Source organism: Cucurbita maxima, unplaced genomic scaffold (assembly GCF_002738345.1).
Source record: "Cucurbita maxima cultivar Rimu unplaced genomic scaffold, Cmax_1.0 Cma_Scf00036, whole genome shotgun sequence".
Lineage (NCBI taxonomy): Eukaryota > Viridiplantae > Streptophyta > Magnoliopsida > Cucurbitales > Cucurbitaceae > Cucurbita > Cucurbita maxima.
In genome coordinates, this window is record NW_019272052.1 from 1,672,128 (window position 1) to 1,694,254 (window position 22,127).

A 22,127-nucleotide genomic window follows, 5' to 3' on the forward strand; every position below is an offset into this window, starting at 1 on the left:
CCCAAAAAAAAAAAAAAAAAAAAAAACTCTAAACTCTGATGATCCGAAAAAGATAGCACGGCACGGTTCAAACCTATGGCCCGTCGACCCCTAACCTGTTAAGTTGGGTAGCCGAGTTAGCATCCTTCGTTGCTTCGGTACACAAAACAACATGTAACCTTATTTCATCTATCTCTCCGATAACCAATGGATGATCTACAAGAAAGATGGCAGGATTGGAAGTATGGTCGATTGACCACTGAATTGTTAGCATCCATCGTTGCTTCTATAGTCGAGTCATGCCATTACGAATCGTGGATAATATCTGGATCAGCTGCCTCTAGCCTAATTCCAGTTATGTCATTGCCAATCTCGTGGGTAAAATTTGGACCAACTACCTCTAGCCTAATTCTGATCATGTCATTACCAATCGTGGGTAACATCCGAACCGACTTCCTCTAGCCTAATGTCAGTCATGTCATTACCAATCATGGGTAACAACCAGACCGATTGCCTCTAGCCTAATAATAACACCAACTTGCTTACTTATCTAGAGATAGTTCGACAATTCGGACCGACTACCTCTAGCCTAATTCCGATCATGTCATTACCAATCGTGGGTAACATTCGGACCGACTTCCTCTAGCCTAATGTCAGTCATGCCATTACCAATCATGGGTAGCAACCACACCGATTGCCTCTAGCCTAAGAAGAACACCAACTTGCTTACTTCTCTAGAGATAGTTCGACAATCTCGACCAGCGACTTGTAAGAAAAGTAGAGTTTAATTCAACAAAATCCAACCACGAGGAAAAAAGAGATCAACTTGTCATCTGACACTAAATGATTTGGCCACAAGATCAAAGATGCAAAAAAGGAAATCATGCTAACATCCAAGTATTACTTTTTTAAAAAATATATCTAGATACGACAAGATTGCAAGATATTTTCTATTAAAAAAAACAAGTCAAAGAGTGACCGAGTTGATATCAATTAGGAATTTGTTTTAAATTCCTATATAATATATATATTTATATATATATATATATTGTACATAAAGGCATCATCAAAATACAAGGTTTAGTAAGCCATAAATACAACCAAACTACAAAACAAAAGGAAAAAAAAAAAAAAAAAAAAAAAAAAAAAAAAAAAAAAAAAAAGTGAGTGGCAATTTTCTTGTTTGGTCGATTTGTGAATTTTCGAGCTTACCATATCGGTTAAGGAATGATTGATGTGATACACAAAATGATATCAAAAGCAAAGGGTATTATTATTTAAACCCTTTTTTTTTCTTCTTCCCTTGTATTTATTTAGAGGGCTATCTCGGTGTGCATAGTGGTGGCACTGAACCCCACTTGTGGCTGCTGTTGCTGCTGCTGCGGCTGCTTCTGCTGCTGCTGCTGCCCAACTTCCCACATTGCCTTTGCTATCACCCCATCATGAACAGGTACATATTCCTAACTCACCCAACTTTAGTATTACTCATCATATATCCATACATAAAATATCATTTCCATCTCAATATTCAAACAACAATTCAATCTATTTTTCTTCATTGTTTTTTATGGAAAAGCTAGAAAATCAAGAAAATTTTAATATAAACTTTATTAGTGTTCTTAAAGTTTGTAAACAACAACAATTTTTAGCTCAAAATTACAGACGAACTTTTACTATTAAATTTACAAACAAATCTTAAATACCCACATGAAAAATTTACTTTTACTATAAATTTACTAACAAATTTAAATACCTACATGAAAAAAAAATAACTTTTACTAAAGATTAACAATCAAATCTAAATACCCACTTGAAAAAATAACTTTAAATATAAACTTATAGATCAAATCTAAATACCCACATAAAAAAATAACCTTTATTATAAATTTACGAACAAATTTAAATACCCACGTGAAGAATCTATAATAATAACAAGGATATATGTCTCGGTGTGAACTAGGCATGTTATCATCTTTCTTCTTTCAAATTCTTGCTCTCAATTTCTTTTAGTTTATCTTATCACTAACTCTAACCTCCAAATGTACTAAGATTTCCGAACTTTGAAGGTTAAAATGAAACTTTTCGAACGAACACAATGGATTTTGAAGAAAAGGGGTGAAAGAGGAAGTATTAACCTCAAGCTTTTGGACAAGTTCTTTGGCATTTGGTGCAGAAACTATGATGCTTCTCTGAGATGGCTTTATAAAGCCATCATCCACAGCTTTGTCAATAAAAGTCAAAAGATAGTTATAATAACCATCAACATTCAGCAAACCCACCTAAAAAGTTTAAGAAAAAACACATCAAAATCAAATCAAAACCAAAAAACTACAAGGATTTAAAAGAGCTTTGTTCATGTTCTTAACTGGTTTATCATGAATTCCAAGCTGAGCCCAAGTGATTACTTCCAATAACTCTTCCAAAGTCCCATAGCCACCTGGGAGAGCTATGAAACAGTCAGAATGGCGGGCCATTTCTGCCTTTCTTTCGTGCATGTCGGCCACTGGCTTTACCTCCCCAACTGTTTCGCCAGTTAACTGCAAAAACTCTCCATTTAAACCACAAACCATAACAAAAACACATACCCATTTCGATTTTGTGCTCAAAATTTTACCTCTTTGTTCATCAATGTTCTTGGGATTATCCTACAAACCAAACCCACAAACCCATTTCAGAATAAAGCATTATATAAGGGATAGCATAGCTTAGAGGGTTTTTGACTAACCCAATTACTTTTCTTCCACCTCTATGTACAGCTTGAGATACCAAACCCATAAGTCCTATACTTCCACCGCCATAAACAAGGTCCAATCTTCTTGAGACCTTCAAAAGAGATTCAGATATGAAAAAAGAGATGAAATTTTAGAGAGTTTGAAAAGGATTGAAGAACTCACAAGCTCTTGAGCTAAATCAATGGCAGCATCTCTATAGCAGTTCCTCTTCCCTGTACTACTCCCACAAAAGACACAAACCCTTTTGAATCTAGACTTCGCCATTGCTTCCATTCTGGTTTTTAGAGAGAGAGATGTTGGGTTTATATAAGGGAAAAGATTCTGGTAGTGAAGAAGATGTTAAGGCATTTGGCTGGAAGTGGTAAAAGGGAATGAAGAGTGTTAAGAGTAGTTTTTTTTTTTTTTTTTTTCCTTTCTTCTTGTCTAGATTTTAAAACGTTTCTACTAGTGAGAGGTATTTCACAATCCACCCTCTTGTGGGCTTAGTATCCTTGCTGGTACACGGTTCAGTTTCTAACTCTTATATCATCTGTAACCGTCTTAGCCCTATTTCACAATCAACTCTTTTGGGGCCTAGCGTTCTTAGTGGTATACCGTCTAGTGTTTGGTTTTGATATAATTTTAACCATCTAAACCCTATCTCACAATCCACCTCCTTGGGCCAACTTTCCCTCAAGATTTTAAAACGCGTTTGTTATAAAGAGGTCTCACAATCCAAGAGCCCAGTGTTCTCGTTGGTACACCATCCAGCATTTGGCTCCGATACATTTGTAATAGCCTTAATCCTATCCCATAATTCACTCCCTTTACACTACCCAACTGGTTGGTACACTATCTTATATCTCTAATACTATTTGTAACAACCTTAGTTCTATCTCACAATTCACCCCTTGGGAGCCTAGCATTCTCGTTGGTACACCGTTCAGTGTTGGGTTCTGATACCATTTCTAACAACTTAAGCCCTATCTCACAATCCATCCCTTGAGGGATAATGTCTGCTTTTATACCATTTGTAACAACTTTAGTCGTATCTCACAATCCACCCCTTGGAATCAGCGTCATTGCTGGTACGTCTAACTCTGATACCTTTATAATAACTTAGACCCATCGTAAGCAAATATTGTCCTTCTTAACTTTTACTTATGACTTTCTTTGAAGATTTTCAAATTTTTAAAATTAGTCATAAAAAAAAAGTCTCCACTTTTATGAAAAATATTTCAGTGTGGAATCACGCAAGGGGGAGAAATTACAATCCCCATTTTCACACGTGTCACAACGTGGTTAGAGAAAAAAGGTTCGGTTTTTTTTTTTGTTTTTAAAATTATGAGGCCTTGAAGAACACACCAAGAAGAAATGTGTAGGTGGGTCAGTGAGGTGATAGAGTCATCTTCTTCATTTCTCCATGTCTGAGGCCAGCCATTAATGCACGCAATCATAACTATGGTGAGCTTAGACACGTGCAGACCCCTTTTTTTCTTTATATTTTGTGTGGAAAATCGAGATTAGATTTTTAGGGTTTTAGAATTAGGGGTTAGGGTTACAGAAAGAAACCAGCTTTTGGGAGTATGGTCCAATCAATGGAATTAGACGAAAAGGTGAAAAGGGAATGAAGAGGAAATGGAAGCTATTACTCAATCATACAATTAGGGTTTCACAACACTGGATTATACATATCCCTAATTCCTTTTTCCTTTTTTCTCTCTTTTTTTTAATTCATGGATATAAATGGTAAAAGCCATATTACCATTTTAGTCTACATCCTTTACCCTTCTTTTCTCACATGCTTTCTATTTTACCCAAAACCACTTAGGGTCAATTTAGTCTTTATCTATTTAGTATATATTGTCCAACTTTAAACTATCTCTACTCAACTCATATGAACTGAGATGTTTCGTTCTACTATCCAACCGATGTGGTATCTCACAATTCACCCATTTCGAAACCCAACTAATATAAATCAAGAGACATCAATCATACAATATACTTCAATGAAAATGGGAAGAAAATATTGTTGAAGAATGAAGTTTCATGTTATAAATTTTGAGTGGATTACAACGGAGAGTTATTGTATTTCATTAATGTATTTTAAGACTTTTTATTTATTAGGTTACAATTACATGATGGTTAATTATGATCATTAAGTATAGTATGAATGTTACCACTATTGAAATGTCTTTACTAATTTTATTTTGAGACTTATAAAACTATGTATATTGTATGTGTAAAATGAGCATTTGTGCTCTTTTTAGTCAATGACTAAGTTTATTTGCGATTCTATGTAGTTTAGGTTGCATGTAGAATCATTCAAGCTAGACATGATCGATCTTGCTTGTGGAGTGATTCGAATCTCAAACAAGTGTTTTTGCGTTAAAATATTTGATCAACAAGAATCATTCAAGCTAGACATGATCGATCTTGCTTGTAGAATGATTTGAATCTCAAACAATATTCTTGCGTTGAGATATTCAAGCTACTCCCTTGTAGTGATTCCATACATTAAATTAAAAGGTTTGAGTTAGGGGTAGAAGAAGGAAGAGTTGATAGACATAGAAGAAGGGTTAAGGAAAGGAAAGGAAAGGGGAAGATGGGTTGTGGTCTCCCAAATAATATGCAGAAACCAACCCAAATTCCAAAGAGAAAAGGGCAATATAATAATAAACACATTGCCCAAATCCACTTTAAGAAGAAAAAATCAGGTGATATCTTGAGATTGAGGTTTTCCAAAAGAAAAGAAAGAAAGAAGAAGAAAGCATTGTTTCTGAAATAGGCACTGCATGAAGCTGCACCCATTGCTCTGCAAATGTTACATCATCTCTTCCTTCCTTACAATCATTAGCTATCATTACTAGATATCACCCCTCTACCTTCCTTCTACTTTCATTCATACATATCAAAAATTATAAAATCACAACCAAACATTCTCTCTAATGGGGTACACGTTAACGGTTTAAAATTAATAATATCTATAGCGATAGATTTTTGCTGTTATAAATGCTATTAGAGTCAAGTCTCGGGTGGTGTATCAGTAAGAATGTTTGCCTCCAAGAGTGGTGGATTGTGAGATCCCACATCGGTTAGAGAGGAGAACAAAGAAATCTCTTCCTAACATGTACGTTTAAAAAATCGTGAGATTGATGTCAATAGTAACGGTTTAAAATAGACAATATTTGTTGGCGGTGAGTTTGAGCTATTACAAATGATATCAAAGTCAGACACTAATTGGTATGCCAACGAGTATGTTGGTCCACAAGGGGAGTGAATTGTGATATCCCACATCGGTTAGAGAAGAGAACGAGGAAATCTCTTCCTAACATGTGCGTTTAAAAAATCGTGAGACTGATATCGATACGTAACCGGACGATATCTGTTAGCAATGAGTTTGGACGGTTACAAATGATGTCAAAGCCCTGACCAATATGCCAACGAGGATGTTGGCCCACAAGGGGGGTGGATTATGAGATACCACATCGATCGTAGAGGAAAACAAAATATTCCTTAGGAGGGTATAGAAACCTCTCCCTAGCAGACGTGTTTTAAAATCTTGAGGATGACAACGATATATAATAGGTCAAAACAGACAATATTTGTTAATGGTAAGCTCGAACGGTTACAAATGGTATCAAAGCCAAACATTGAGTGGTGTGCCAGTGAGGACGCTACCTCACAAGAGGTGAATTGTGAGATCTCATATTGTTTATAAAGGTGTGTAAACCTCTCCCTACTAAACACGTTTTAAAACAATGAGACTAACGACGATCCGTAACAAGCAAGCCAAAATGGATAGAATAAGCATAGTCGTAAGGTTTGTGAAGGAGAAGTTTAGGGTTGAGTGAAGGGTTTTGTGTAGGGTCAAATCATTGATTAGACGAAAGAATAAGATGGCTAGAGAAAGGAAGTGGAAGTTTAAGAAGTTGATGATGAGGGTGGAAGAGGAAGCAGAAGCAGAAGTAGAAAGAAATGGCGTAGGGTTGTTGATTAGGTTGGTGATTGATAATCAAAATGATGACATCTGGAGCACAAGCTTTTTAATACCCTTAACAATGCCACCTTTCCTTTCCTACTAGGTACGGCGGTTTCTTCATTGCATCTTCTTCCATTGTTGCATCCCTTTCATTTGGACCCAATAATAACGTTCTTCATAATCATCATGCAAATTCAATAATGGGATAGCGATCCGAAGCTTTTCCGAAGTAACTACGATATACTCGAGAATGTGAATATTTGATCTGATCTGATCGAGAAAGATCAACGTTTGACACTTAAGTGAAATATAACTTTAAATCATAAAAAATTAAATCGAGTAGAGTTCATTTGACATAACTAACCTTCAATGACGGGTGTTAGACGAACACGACTCTCCACAATAGTATGATATTGTCCACTTTGAGCGTAAGCTCTCATGGCTTTGCTTTGGGCTTCCCCAAAAGGCTTCATACCAATGGAGAGTGTATTCTTACATTATAAACCCATGATCATTCCCTAAATTAACCGATGTGGGACTTTCATCATCCAACAACGGGAACAGTCGAAAACCCGAGAATGTCACCTTTAGAACTTGTTTCTTGGTAACTAAAGCGTAGCGTTCCTCCGACCACTTTTGTACTTTGTTTATTGATTTTTTCCACTATGAAATGATTGAATTAGAGATTAAGTTTGGTTCATATTACTAATTTAGTTTGGATTATTAATTTTTTTATCGATATTTATAGGAAAATGCTTGTACGACTCAAAAACTCAATCTAATTTATATAGTTTTAGATGAGTTTAGACTCGGATAGAACCTACCAATTTTATTATTCATTATTAATAATTTTGTTTATCGTATATATTTTATTTAATTTCATAATTATTTTTTATTATTTATTTTTCAACCTTAAATAATTAATAATTTTTCAAAATTGAGTTGCAAATTTTAATTTAATGTTTGAAAATAAATAAATAGACGTTTTTTTTTAATATCAATTCAAATGTTTTATAATTTATTATTTAATAAATTTTAATTTTAAAATAATGAATAAATTAAAAAGTAAATTTTTAGAAAATGAAAATAATATATATAATAGGATGGGGAATGTTTGATTTAGCCCCAGCACGAGGCGGACTTCTTGTCGTTTGGTCACCATACAACTTTATCTACTTTGGGAATGTTGATATTTATAAAATATTAATATTACTTTATTATAAAAGTATTTCTTTTTTTAATTTTCATAAATCAAATTAAAATATTATAAACTTTATGATTAATCATGTTTTACTTGAAACAATTTAATATTGGGTAACACCGTGAAAAGTTTTCTAAAATATATGTGAGCGAGAAACTTGTGTGTGTATGTGGAGATAGTTTTCACTCTTACAAATTAGGTGTAGATAACGTGCGCATATAGTAGGAGACTATTAAGAATGAGAAATAGAATTGGGATCGAAGGTGTGTATTCTCATTGATATTCATAACATTTAAATAAAATACAAGCTACCGACTAATACCTATGAATAAGGAAAATATAAACTAATTAAATATTGAGAATAAAATAAAATATACTACTAATCAAAATCATAAAAGAAAGAATATTAAGATATAATATCTATGACATATTCCTATCACCAATATATTCTTCCCTCAAGTTGTAGAGTGTATGTTAATTACATCCAACTTGTCTTAACGAGTGTGGTCAATAACACCCAACTTGTTTTTCAAAAAATAAAGAGGGTAGGTCAATAACACTTTTGTCTTTCCAATAGTAAACATATTTAAGTTAACTCTAAACAAGTATTTGCTGATGATCTTGATACATTAGTTTGCTTTTTAGACTTTCAAGAAATTCTTGACTTTCTAAGAAAGATGCAAAATCGAAAATAGACCGTCTTTGATTGGTTTGCATTTTTAGACCGTCTTTGATGTATCTCAGAACTTGAAGAGCTGCTTCTTGATTTATGCATAAATTATATATTCTATGATTGGTAATTTGTTCCATTTAATTTGATTGGAACAAGTGAATATCTTGGCTGATCAGAGTAATGAATATAATAAGGATGTGTTAAATAAACATTCGAAGTTTGGAAGTTGGATAGTAACACCAAGATTGGTGCTCTGGATCACTTGAGAGGTTGTGAAAGAAAATACGAACATCTTGAATATGTCACTTTTAAGCTTGGTGAGAAATTTGAAGATGCTTATAACGTATTCTTGATATTAGATGATCGAGAACAATTTGCCAACCAAAGTTCTCGGTCTAGTAGAATGATTGAGATTCGGAAGCAATGACGACGGTTTGGAAGTTGTTTAAAGCAGGAAGTTGTGGTTGTTGTGCTACTCGATTGGACTTCCCACGATGAAACTTATCACAGGATGATCGGCGGTTGTAAAGGCTTCACTGATTGAGTAAGGATTTGGGTTTGGCTCTGATACTAAACCTTAACTCAAGAGGAAATTTTGATATTTAAAAATAGCAAGATCAATGCTCGAACACCATGTTAAGAATGAAAAATAGAATTGGAATCGAAGGTGTGTATTCTCATTAATATTCATAACCTTTAAATAGTATACAAACTACCAACTAATAACTGTCAATAAGAAAATATAAACTAATTAAATATTAAAAATAAAATAAAATATACTACCAATTAAATCAAAAGAATATTAATATATAATATCTAATATATTCTTCAAATATTATATCATTCATAGAATACTGGGACAACCAGATACTAAATTCTAAAGATAAGTTGTTACGAAATTAATATTTAAATCTAAATTAAAAAATTGCCGTAAAAAAATATTAAAAAATAAAAGTTCAGATATTCGATTGTTATTTGTATGTAACGTTTAAAGTGTCGATGTTGATAGATCTGAAAAAGATATATAAAAAATATTAAATTAATAAAAAAAATATTTTGTCTTTCAACGAACTAAAATATTTATTATTGATATTATATTGGTACTAGTGATATTTTGTATTTTAATTTTTTATGTTTTATCAAATTTTAAGGATTTAATTAAAATGATAATTCATAGAAATATAAATGAATATGTGAAACAAAATTAAAAATCTTATTTAAAAGTTTTTTTTTAATTATTTTTTGAAAATTAGGGTCTCAAGTGGTAACGGCTTTGTCGATAAGAATTAAATGTTCGTCCTCGGGAAGTCGCATAAGAAAATAACAATCAACGCATTAACTTTTTGGAATAAAAAATATTTATTTATTTATAATTAAAAAATATTTACAAAATTAATTATTACTATCTATATTAACTCAATAATAAAAATTTGTTAAATGTTTCATGTGAATTTCTTTAAAGATTTTTTTTAAACAACATTTTTTCGAACCGGTTGGATTGAATTGATCGAATTTTTTGAACTGAATCCTAATTTTAACCTTAAAAAAATATAACTTAATTGATTATTTAAAATTATAATATGAAATTAAAATGTTAAAAGAAGAAATTTAAGTCCCCTACATACTTTTTTTAAAAGGTAGACTATCAATTTCAATGATATATATATATATATATATATATATATATATATATTTATTAGCTCAACGATACGTAAGCGATAGTTGAACTATGTTCATATTGGTATATAAAAGGTACCCATTCAGCCATTATAATGTTTCAACCCGAACCTTAACTATTATTATTATTTTTAAAGAAAGAAAAGTAGCCTAAGAAGAAGCAATATTTGGCCAACTATTTTTTTGCCCTCATTATATAACCATTATTGATAGCATCCGTACATTATAGCCGTTGGGAAGACATACATCTAACGGTCAAATAGGGTGGGCTTAGTTGCTTTAGAATTAGATATCAATTTGATATGTGAACCACTCATTAATAAACCTAGAATCTCAAAATCGATTCGATTTCTAATGCTAAGGATTAGGTTAGGCACGGAATTACTTTTAGCCTGTTATGTATTACTATTAGCTTTACGATTTTAAAACAAGTCTGTTAGAGAGAGACTTCACACCCTTATAAGAAATGTTTCATGTCCCTCTTTAACCGATGTGGGATCTCACAATCCACCTCCCTTGGGAGTCCAGCGTCCTCACTGGCACACCGCTAGCAAATATTGTCAGCTTTAGTCCAATTACATATCGTTGTCAACTTCACAATTTTAAAACGCATCTGCTAGGGAGAGATTTCCACATTTTTATAAGGAATGTTTCGTTCCTCTCTTCAACCGAGGTAAACTCTATACAAATTCTCGACACAAATAGCATATTCCTTAGCCCAATATTTGAATACTCCACGAGATACGATGATCAATTCAATTTGAATAATTTTGACATACAATTCTACTCATGAAACTGCAAAATTCATGAATCTCTCCAAAACTCAAAAAAATCACAAAAACTATACTGATTCATCGTAATATATTTTGTCTCGGATGATGATCTGATCTGATTTGATTTTATCTCGCATAAAATCTTAAACATAGGACAAAAATAGTTCCCCTCAATATGTCACTCGTTCATATTATGCTTTTATTACCGTTCTTTTGTTCATATCCACTAGGTGTGAGTGTGAAAACAAGACAATTTTAAATAGAAAAAGACCATCCAATTGGAACCCATAACTAAATATTATATTATTAATAACTCATATACTTAATTATTTACTTATATTTATGATACAACACCGTTCATCTTTTATTTCTCTTACGTTACGTTACATGGCATTAGACATCAAATACCATAACTTTATATTATAACATAAATGTGATGGACCAATCAAATATATTTATCGTCGTCGCCACTGTCCATCACCACATTGCTCTGTTGGACAACCTTCCTTAGCAATATCGTAGATTTGAACTCCAGTATCGTAAATGAGTCCAGGTCTCCAATCAGCAGGAAGCACATACTTAGCCCAAATCCACTTTCCATCGTATCCAGAAGTCACTACGAACCGCAACTGCAATGGCCCTTTTGGTAACGGCTTCTTAGTCTCCCATACAGCTCCGTAGTTCCTACCCATATAATCCCAATTTGAATAACCAACCTGTCGTATGTTCTCAATCCGTTAGTAACGATATGTTTGAGAGTAATCTTTTGAAATAGTAAAAATCACTCGACCTGAGCTATATCCATCCCGACAATTTCCGTTTGACCACCTTGATAAAGCAATTTAATAGCTAAGTAACTTGGATATTGACTCCATTCTTCCACTCTAACCAGCAAGTTTTGGTTCTTGTATTCACAAGGAATCCTACAAAAACAGAAACCCCACTAAGAACAAACATCAAATTTGGATAAGATCATAAGATAAACCACTTTTTAATTGGTCCACATCAAGGTGGGTGATTATATTAATCAATCAAAACGGTAGGTGTAACAAAACCCATCATTGAAAACCAAGACACCTTTTGAATTCCACATCCACAACTCCATAACTCAGAAGCAATCCATCTTTCCCACTCACAGCCATTTCACCAAAAGCCTTTTGGCTAAGAACCAATCCGGTGTATGTGTTGTCATTTCGATCCGTCACGACAATTTTGGTCCCTTCTTTGGTGCAAATTTTGTCGTTCTTGCAACGTACCTGCAAAAACAGAGCATTTCCGATCACGAAGATGCAAAACAGGGGAGGTGAAACAGGGGATTGTTTGGGAATGTTTACTTGAAAACAGGCGCCACAGCCAGCGCCGTACTTGTAAAGAGGAGGCATGATGGCGGAGAAGTAGCCATTTGCGAGCGCCGGTGTCAGATCGCCATAGCCACAGGCGCCTCTGTCTGCAAGAAATGAAACATACCCAGTTCGTTAATTGTGGAAATTTGATCTGGGTCGAGTTTGGATTTGTGTTTAAGAGCGGAAAATTGAAGAATTAAAAGCATGGGGGATGGGAAATGTACATGCTCCGGCGGCATCGTCCTGGTAGAAGGCTGCTTTGGCTTGATGAACACAGCGATCACAGGCGGTGGCGGCGGAGAGGAGGGAGAGGAAGAGAAGAAAGGGGAAGAAGAAAGGCATTTTTTTTTGGGAGGATTTGGAGTGAGAGAGAAGCAAGGGGAGGGAGATGTTTTTATAGGTGCTTAATGCCAATGGTGGAATACAGGTGGAATAATGATAGATTTTTTGGATTTCTTATTTTTTTTTAATCAACAAATATATTAATCATAAAATTTATTAACTTAATGAGATCTGTCGAGTGGAAAAAGAATTCATTGTAAAGATGTGAAAACTTTAACGACTTAAAGAAATGAATAAAAATAATGGGACTAAGTTGGAAATAGTCGCAAGTTGAAATTTCTATTTCTTTTATAATGTATGGGAAAAGACGAATGTGTAACAACTCAAAGACATTGTGTAAGAGTCTAAGTTCATCTCTTAGTAGATATTGTCTGTTTTAGTTCGTTACGTGTCGTTGTTTTTCTGAGAGAGAAAGGGATTGAAACGCGTGAAGGGAAGGAGATATTTTGAGGGTTGAATTTGAGTGGAGACTATATGGGCCGGCGGCAGTGGCGCACGCACCGACCCTATTTGGGCTGCGCACTAACAACTACAGCTGAGCGTGGCGCTTTTGGATGGGTTATATTATATAACCACTTGTCCTTTTGAACGCACTATACATATAGGTAGGGCTTACTACTAGAATCAACTCAAAACCCCCCTTTCTGTGGGGGATGACTATGCACCAATATGTCCAATTTTTCTATTTTTAACGTTAGTCGGATCGAGTTGTAATGGAGAACAAAACATTTTTTTTTATATGAACACGTTTTAAAATTATGAGACTGATGACGATATATAACAAACTAAAGTCGATAACATCTCATAGTGATGAGCTTGAATTGTTGTATTTAATCTTTAACTAAATTTTTAGTTGATGATAGATGTTTTATTCAATTAATAAACTATTGTTTCATTAGGTAACGTGTTTAGATTGTGGGCTAGGCGTGTTGCTATGGATTTGTAGTGATTATTGAAGAATATAGAGTCCATGGAACGAAATTGAAGAAATAAAGAGAATTAGAAGAAAAGGAAAACAGCCTAGTTTGGGCAACTTCTCGATGATATGCATCGTTTTTAATAAAAAACACAAATTTACGAATCGTGATGACTTCAGAAGCAACTTTGAAGCTTAGAAATAGGATTTTTGATGTGAGATCCCACATCGGTTGGAGAGGAAAACAAAAACACAAAACTTGACCCGATATGAAATGGTAAAAGGACATGCAACATAGACAACACACCTTGGACAAACATGACCGTAACATCCTCCCCCACTCAATTGGTTGACGTCCCTGTCAACCGACTAGAACAAGCAATACGGCCATAAGTAACATGATTTGGACAAGCATGATCTTGACATCCTCCCTGTCAACCGACTCAGACAAGCAAGACTGGGGCATTTGTCATACGGCCATAAGTAATATGATTTGGACAAGCATGATCTTAACATCCTCCCTATCAACCGACTTAGACAAGCAAGACTAAGACATCTGTCATGCCGCTATAGGTAACATGCTTTGGACAAGCATAATCGTGACATCTAACACTAAGCATTAAACATTTTTATGCGTATGATATATGAAATACAAAATTAATAAATAATATATAAATGATTAGTGGCTATTTTATATGGCATTCATAGTGATAATTATAAAAGAGAAAGAAGTAAAATATAAGAAAGAAAAATTAGGTGAAAGACAAATATTTATGTTCTCCACTACTTGAATTTTGATTGTTTTATTATAATGATGAAGGTTTTATATTCAATATTAAGGATGCTCTTGCTTTCTATGTGCTCAAACCCATATTTTCAAAAAATTTCCCTTAGGCTTTTCATCGTGTGCTTTCATTCGGGTCGATTTGAATTAACTTTGTAATCAAAAGTTGGAATAATACAAAAAATGGTGATAGAATCTTAGGAAAAAGATTATACGAAATTCATCCACCGATTAATGTAACACCAGATTAAAAGAGAAATATATGAATGAATCAAAACTATATCTAAATGAGACAATCATAAAGATAAGATAACTAAGAAATGCTTAAAAATTTGAAAGTTCGTTATACTAATAATTTTTTTTTTTTTTTTATCATAGAAATTTCATGATTAACGGTGTTTTATAGAAATTTCATGATTAAATATATTTTATAGAAATTTGAATGTTGAGATTATCAGGTAAATCTGATTTTTTTCAGTTAAGATGAAGATAATTTTTCTTTAATGATTTTAAGTTACTATCGTCACAATTTCAAATTATATTTTAGGATGAAGATCATACAGAGTGTTTATATTCAAAACATTTCATCATTTCATTATGGAATTCGATAGAATTCTTTATTAATACATAGATGAGTATATGAACATATTTGTTCATTTCCATGGCTTATCACCACATTGCCATGGCGGGCAACTCTCTTTAGCAACGTCGTTGATTTGAACTCGAGTATCGTAAATGCCTCCACTTTTCCAATCAGCAGGAAGCACTGATTTTGCCCAAACCCATTTTCCATCGTAGCCTGAAGTCACCACCATCCTCAATTGTAATGCTCCTTCAGGGATGTTGTTTGTTTCCCAAACAGCTCCATAATTTCTCTTCATATGGCTCCAACCTGAGGTACCCACTTCAGCTATGTCCACGGCTACCATGTCTGTTTGCCCACCTTGGTATAAGAATTTGATTGCTAGGTAATATGGGTTAGAACTTGGTTCTTCCACTTGGACTAACAAGTTCTTGTGTTTGTATTCACAACCCACCCTTCAAAAAGACACATTTTTTTGGGTTTCATTTCATATATTTGAGCTTAAAAGATGATAGCGATTATGTTAAAATATGAACGAAAATGTAAGTACGAGAACTAAAATGATATTTTACGAGCATCACCTCTTGTATTCAACATCAACAACGCCAAGATTGAGGAGGTCAGCACCTTTACCATTGAGAGCCATGGTAAAGAAAGCTCTTTTACTAAGAACAAGGTCTGTTGCATTGTCATTGTTTTGATCTGTCAGCACCACTTTAGTCCCTAATGTGTTACAAAGCCTTCTATTTTTGCATCTCACCTATAAACAAGCAAGCAAAAAAGCGTAAGCCCAGTTGCCAAATAAAATCCATGGCTTTGAACACAAAAGGATATAATCACCTGATAGCAAGCGCCACAGCCAGCTCCTTGTCTGTAAAGGGAAGGCACAGCAGCTAAAAAAAACCAATAGAGAACTGCAAGGCCACGTTGCCATAACCACATGCTCCCCCATCTGTTCCAAATCGATAAACAAATTCATCATATTATGAAAATCGAGTTGTTCATTTAACTTGTCGAGCTGAAATTTTTAAATGAAGAACGAAAGAAGGAAGAGAAGGAGAATTCTATTGTTCACTAAATAGAGTCGAGAACAGGGATTGCTTTTGTCATCCCATTCTCGACCCACTTCAATCCCTTTAAAGATAGTAAGAGACTTTTACTCATTAACTAAATAGGGTCGAGAATAATCCCATTTTCCCGACCCTGCTTTTCAATCCTTTATAAAATATTGAACAGTATTATTGAAATTTGAATTTTAGAAAATTATTTGAAAGGAATATAATTTAAGAAAATATATAAAAAATGAAAAAAAAAAATCATCTCATAGAACCCGATTCCCATGAATTCTCGAACGTGAATCGCCACCTAATCCCATGAAAATAAATAAAGAATTTTATGAGGATGAAAAAAATGAAATAGGAGGTGGAGATGAAGATAGAGAAACTTTCTTGTCTCTACTCTACTCCGTTCTACGAACATCTGTACGTGCAATTATCCTAAGAACAAGAAAGAGTATAATAAAAAAGAAATATTTTACATGTAGTTGGAGAATCATAAAGATGGCTAGCCTTAGATTGGTAAACACAACGATCACAAGCATTAGCAGAAAAGATGAATAAGAGGAAGAGAAAGCCAAGAAACCAAGCCATTTCGCTTAGGAAATTGTTTGATGGTTGTATGATGATGAGCGCAGAGAGTTATATAGGTGACTCAAAGAGTGGATATCAATTGGGGATTGACCTAATTCATGACCAACAGCACTTCACTAAACAGCTTTGTTTGGACTCAAGAGAGTAAGAATCCGTCTCCTCGAGTCAGCTGATTAAGTAAAGTTTTGATCTTTAGTGCACTTCCTCCTAACCGTCAATTTCAACAATAAATTAAATAATAAAGAATCATAAAAAGGTACATGAATGAACCGAGATTACGTTTGAATAAGAGCGATCTTGAAGATATGATGACTAAGACAACTTAATCGATCAAGCCCATTGCTAGTAGATATTGTTCTCTTTGGGCTTTTCTTTTCGGGTATTTTCTCCAAAACTCGTCTACTAAAAAGAGGTTTCCACACCTTTATAAAAATATTTTGTTCTCCTCCCTAATCGATATAAGATCTCACATAAACTCTAAAGCTAATCGTATGAAGCATGCGAGTGAGAGTAAAATATACTTAAATGGCCGGTATTGATTTATAGGATGACTATGTCGTAGAAAAATAACCCGTATGCCACACTTTTTATTTTTTTTCTTTTCATTTTTTTATACAAAAAAGCAATGTGAAAGAAAGGAAGAACATAATAATTGATAATGTATGTTAGGCTGTCTTCTAGCAGTTTGACAATACAATGGTCTTAGTTTGTTTGTTTGTTATTATCAATAATGTTTTGTTTGAACTCAGTCTTCTTATTTTATTTTCTTTAATCAAATATTAAAAATGTAACTTAAGAAAAAAAAAATGTTTTTCTGGATATTCCTCAATGTCCCGGATATTCACGAAACGTGAGAAGCAGATGAATAATCATCCGCTTTCGGAAGAAATCGAAGAATTTCTCGGGAATCTTTCAAAAATTAAAAGTTTGAATTTTATTGAGATGCTTCGTATAAATCGAAAATAAAAGATAGAGAATGGATAAAAAATTTTCTCGGAAACTAATATTATACGTCCTACTCCCGTCCCATTTTATATATTTATTTATATGAGCAAATATGTCGAATAATTTTTTTAGTGTTACAAAACTATGTTATGATATAGAAAATAAAATTAAAAATTATGTTTGCAAAAAATTATATTATATTTTTATTTATAAAATATTATTAAATTTATCAAAACTTTTCAAATTTGAAAAATAAATAATTTCCTTTAGAAAATCTCAATTATTATTATTTAAATATGATCCTATCTGATATACCTTTTATGTAATTTCATATATTATATATACTAAATTTTATTTCAAACTCAAATAACAAGAAATCGTTATCAAACACAATGAACTTTATTTTAGTGTAAAAATTCAAATTGCTTGTATTTTCTTTAGCTCGTTATGTATCGTTGTCAAACAATAAATTTTATCAAAATATAACAAATATTGTCTAGGAGATTTTCACACCTTTGTAAATCTTTAGAAGAAATGTTTCGTCCCCCTCTACAATCGAGGTAAAATCTCACACAAACAAACTTTTTGTAATAACTTTACGACCACAACGTTCTAAATGTTAGATGAAAGTGTCTCATATTGGTTAAGTTAGGGAATGATCATGGGTTTATAATCTAAGAATATACTCTTCATTGGTATGAGGCCTTTTGGGAACCATAAAGCAAAACCATGAGAGCTTATACTAAAAGTGGACAATATTATACTATTGTGGAGAGCAGTGTTCGTCTAACATGGTATCAAAGTCATGCCCTAAATTTAGTCGTGCTAATAGATTGGCTAAAAAATGACTAAGACTCCATAGGAGTCGAGTCTCGATTAAGGGGAGGACTCTCCATTGGTATATGAGACCTTTTGGGGAACCCTAAACCAAAGCCATGAGAGCTTATGCTTAAAGTGGACAATATCATACCATTGTGGAGAGTCGTGTTCGTCTAACACTAAAGATTCATTCACACAATATTACTATTTTGTTTTATTTCGTTTTGTAATAAGAACTCTACTGAATTCTTACCATCCTCATTAACACAAATCCTTTGGGAATAATACACACATTTATATGTAACTAAGCTCTGATGTTTATAAAGTTGCTTCATTTCCATGGTTCCTCGCCACACCGCCAAGGATTGCAATATTCAGAAGCAATATCCTTGATTTGAATTCCAGTATCGTAAATATCTCCATTTTTCCAACCAGCAGGCAGTGCATAATCTATCACGATCCCCCTCCCATTGTTATACCCAGAAACTACGATCACCACTAGCTTAATGGCCCCTCCAGGCACATTATTGGTCTCCCAAATGGGTCCATAGTTCCTTTTCATGTACCGCCCCTCGCCCGAGCCATCCTACACCAAATTTAACAATTTGAAAAGTTGTAACAACCCAAACCCGCCTCTAATAGATATTGTCTGCTTTGGCTCGTTACGTATCGCCCTCAACCTCACGGTTTTAAAACGCGTCTACTAGGGAGAGGTTTCCCACACCCTTATAAGCAATGTTTCGTTCCCCTCTCCAAATGATGTGGGATCTCACAATCAACCCTCTTGGGGCCTCGTGTTCTTGCTGGTACACTGCTTGGTGTCGAGCTCTAATACCATTTGTAATAGCTCAAGCCCACCGCTGGCAGATATTGTCCTCTTAGAGATTTTCATTTCGGGTTCTTCACAAAGTTTTTAAAATGCATCTAGTGGGAGGAGGTTTCCACACTCTTATAAGCAATGCTTTGTTCCCCTCTTCAACTGATGTGAGATTTCACAATCAACTCCCTTGGGGGCCAGCATTTTTGCTAGCACAGTACCAGTGTCTGACTCTGATATCATTTGTAACAGCCCAAGTTCACCGTTAACAAATATTGTCTTCATTGGACTTACCCTCAAGGTCTTAAAACGTGTTTAGTAGGGAGAGGTTTCCACATGCTTATAAAGAATTCTTTCTTGTGGGATCTCATAGCCCAGTGTCCTCGCTGACACACCACTTGGTGTCTGACTCTGATACCATTTATAACCGTCCAGGCCCACTACTAGCAAATATGTCATCTTTGGGATTTCTTTTTTAAAACGCGTATGCTAGGAAGAGGTTTTCACACCTTTATAAAGAATGCTCTGTTCCCCTCTTCAAATGATACGAGACTTCACAAAAGTAGTTCTAAACAAGAATGGTCACGAGAGTTCTTTTTTGAGCTAACCTGAGCTGCTATATAGACGGCGGTTATGTCGGTTTGGCCTCCTTGGTAGAGGAGTTTAATAGCCAAATAGTATGGTTTGTGGCTCCATTCTACCACTTGAATGGATAAATTTTTGTTGTATTCACAAGGTATCCTGCAACGAGGGGATGCCAAAAAAATGAGTCCCTTTTGATGATATTATATGTCAAATAGTATAAGTGTGGTTTTTTTACCTCTTGTATTCCATATCAACAATTCCAGTTTTCAAAAGTTCTTGGGATTTGCCTTTTAAAGCCATAGCAGTAAAAGCTTTTTTACTGAGAACAAAATCTGTTCTGTTATCAGAATTTTTATCTGTCAAAGTTACTTTAGTCCCCATTGTGTTGCATAGTGTTGCATTCTTGCATCTTACCTGCAAAAATAATATGCTCATGGTCAATAATATTTTTGAGAAGTGAAGTAGAAGCAAATTTATGAACTACATGAAGGGTCTGTATTGATTGCTCGTGAAACAAGTGTTTTCAAATGTCAATTTACTATCAGAAACGACTATAAAACTGTGAGATCCCCACACCGGTTGGGGAGGAAAACTAAACACCTTTTATGAAAGGGTGTAGAAACCTTTCTCTAGCAAACGCGTTTTAAAAACATTGAGGGGAAGCCGGGAAGGGAAAGCCCAAAGAGAACAACATCTGCTAGCGGTGGACTTGAGCTATTACAAATGGTATCAGAGTCGAACACCAGACGAAGTGCCAGCTAAGAGGCTGAGCCTCGAAAGGGGTGGACACAAGGTGGTGTGCCAGCAAAGACATTGACCCCAAAGGGGGTGAATTGGGGGGTCCAACATCGATTGGAGAAGGAAACAAGTGTCAGCGAGGACATTGGACCCCGAAAGGGGGGGGATGGATTGTGAGATCCCACATCGGTTGGGGTATGAGAATGAAACACCGGGCGTGAAAACTTCTTCCTAGTAGACGCATTTTAAAAACCTTGAGTGGAAGCCTGGAAGTAAGTAGGAGCAGCCTAAACGGTGAAAACGGAGATGTGGGAGAGCAATACAAGCGTCGTGCTGCTAGGTGAAGCGGTGGAGTGCTGCACCCTAGATGGCGAGAGTCCAGTAGCCGAAAGCATCAGTAGCTTACGCTCTGACCCGAGTAGCATGGGGCACATGGAATCCCGTGTGAATCAGCAAGGACCACCTTGCAAGTCTAAATACTCCTGGGTGACCAATAGTGAAGTAGTATCGTAAGGGAAGAGTGAAAAGAACCCCCATCGGGGAGTAAAATAGAACATGAAACCGTAAGCTTCCAAGCAGTGGGAGGAGACCCAGACTCTGACAGCGTGCCGTTGAAGAATGAGTCGACATCTCATAGGCAGTTCACTCAAAAACATATTTTCTAAAATTTGGATTCAAGGGTTTCTCATATTGTTAAACACTCTCACTTCCACCTCAAGTGCTCAGGTCTATTGACAAGGTCGAGGACGGAAGCTTGAGAGGAGACATAATAAGAATCAGGCTAGTCCTCGAAAATACTGTTCCTTTATCGTTGGAGTCCAAAATCTTCCTCACTAAAAACTTGACTTTCACACATGGAATCCGAGCACTCTAGGAGAATCACCTCCACCATTGAATCTACGCTTATTTTTAACACCTTAAAGTGGTTGCGCCCATTTTTATTTCTCAAACTCATTTTGAGTGGATGCAAATTTTATAAAAAATGTTTTTTTTTCGAACATAAACCCGTCGAAAAGCAATCCAAACACATACAAATCAAAGCTAAATATGCATAATATACCTGATAACATGCACCACAACCCATCCCTTCTCGAAAAAGAGAAGGCACAGCAGCTGCAAAGTAGCCTTGGGACATCTCCAACCCCAAATTTCCATACCCACAAGCGCCTCCATCTATATCAACTCAATCACACCCAATAAACTCATCATTAGCATTGATATCAAAACTAAAACTATTTGATATCTATGATTCATTTTGGATTCAACCATTCAAGAAGTAAATAGAAAAAGACACATTTTTTTACATGAAGTGGGCGCATCCTCGTAGTAATGAGCAGCCTTGGATTGAAAAATACAACGATCACAAGCATTAGCAAAAGATGCAATAAAGAGAAGAAGAACAGTGAAAAACCAAGCCATTTTTACTCTTGTTTGGGAGAAAGAAGTGTGGGAAATGATGCTTATATAGATGCTCAAATAATAGAATCAAGAGTATCAATGGATTACTACTAGTAGGAAGCCAAATTCGAATTTGAATTGATTTTGATCTTTGGCACGCAGCATTTGAATTGCTTTGGAAGAGAAGAAGAAAAAAAAAAAAAAAAAAAAAA

The 22,127-nt window shown here is 34.7% G+C and overlaps 3 protein-coding genes and 1 pseudogene across 3 annotated transcripts; all 4 read right to left on the reverse strand.

The window, feature by feature from the left end:
- Positions 1-1,143: 1,143 nt before the first annotated feature.
- LOC111468361 (cytokinin riboside 5'-monophosphate phosphoribohydrolase LOG5-like) lies at positions 1,144-2,990 on the reverse strand. Its single transcript, XM_023113550.1, has 6 exons — positions 2,874-2,990; positions 2,705-2,802; positions 2,594-2,624; positions 2,346-2,516; positions 2,115-2,258; positions 1,144-1,439 (listed from the first exon to the last, which is right to left on the reverse strand). The coding sequence occupies exons 1-6, from the start codon at positions 2,982-2,984 to the stop codon at positions 1,293-1,295; spliced, it is 702 nt and encodes a 233-aa protein (XP_022969318.1). The 5' UTR covers positions 2,985-2,990; the 3' UTR covers positions 1,144-1,292.
- Positions 2,991-11,294: 8,304 nt separating this feature from the next.
- On the reverse strand, positions 11,295-12,717 carry LOC111468278 (expansin-like A3). Its single transcript, XM_023113444.1, has 5 exons — positions 12,564-12,717; positions 12,331-12,443; positions 12,074-12,252; positions 11,787-11,919; positions 11,295-11,712 (listed from the first exon to the last, which is right to left on the reverse strand). Exons 1-5 carry the CDS (start codon positions 12,679-12,681, stop codon positions 11,452-11,454), a joined length of 804 nt encoding a protein of 267 aa, XP_022969212.1. The 5' UTR covers positions 12,682-12,717; the 3' UTR covers positions 11,295-11,451.
- Positions 12,718-14,932: 2,215 nt separating this feature from the next.
- On the reverse strand, positions 14,933-16,622 carry LOC111468286 (annotated as a pseudogene).
- A 1,977-nt stretch (positions 16,623-18,599) lies between these two features.
- On the reverse strand, positions 18,600-21,936 carry LOC111468282 (expansin-like A2). The gene is made up of 5 exons (XM_023113449.1): positions 21,822-21,936; positions 21,578-21,690; positions 20,015-20,193; positions 19,803-19,935; positions 18,600-18,963 (listed from the first exon to the last, which is right to left on the reverse strand). The coding sequence occupies exons 1-5, from the start codon at positions 21,934-21,936 to the stop codon at positions 18,709-18,711; spliced, it is 795 nt and encodes a 264-aa protein (XP_022969217.1). The 3' UTR covers positions 18,600-18,708.
- Between the last annotated feature and the right edge of the window lie 191 nt (positions 21,937-22,127).

Coding starts and splice junctions, on each gene's coding strand:
- LOC111468278 (XM_023113444.1), bottom strand. CDS start 12,681: ATGCCTTTCTTCTTCCCCTTTCTTCTCTTCCTCTCCCTCCTCTCCGCC. Junction 11,920..12,073: donor GTGGATGTGGAATTCAAAAG/GTGTCTTGGTTT, acceptor CTGTTTTTGTAG/GATTCCTTGTGAATACAAGA. Junction 11,713..11,786: donor TCGGGATGGATATAGCTCAG/GTCGAGTGATTT, acceptor AACATACGACAG/GTTGGTTATTCAAATTGGGA.
- LOC111468361 (XM_023113550.1), bottom strand. CDS start 2,984: ATGGAAGCAATGGCGAAGTCTAGATTCAAAAGGGTTTGTGTCTTTTGT. Junction 2,517..2,593: donor GAACATTGATGAACAAAGAG/GTAAAATTTTGA, acceptor GAGTTTTTGCAG/TTAACTGGCGAAACAGTTGG. Junction 1,440..2,114: donor AACTTGTCCAAAAGCTTGAG/GTTAATACTTCC, acceptor TGGGTGAGTTAG/GAATATGTACCTGTTCATGA.
- LOC111468282 (XM_023113449.1), bottom strand. CDS start 21,936: ATGGCTTGGTTTTTCACTGTTCTTCTTCTCTTTATTGCATCTTTTGCT. Junction 21,691..21,821: donor CGAGGATGCGCCCACTTCAT/GTAAAAAAATGT, acceptor GAGTTGATATAG/ATGGAGGCGCTTGTGGGTAT. Junction 19,936..20,014: donor GTTGATATGGAATACAAGAG/GTAAAAAAACCA, acceptor CCCTCGTTGCAG/GATACCTTGTGAATACAACA.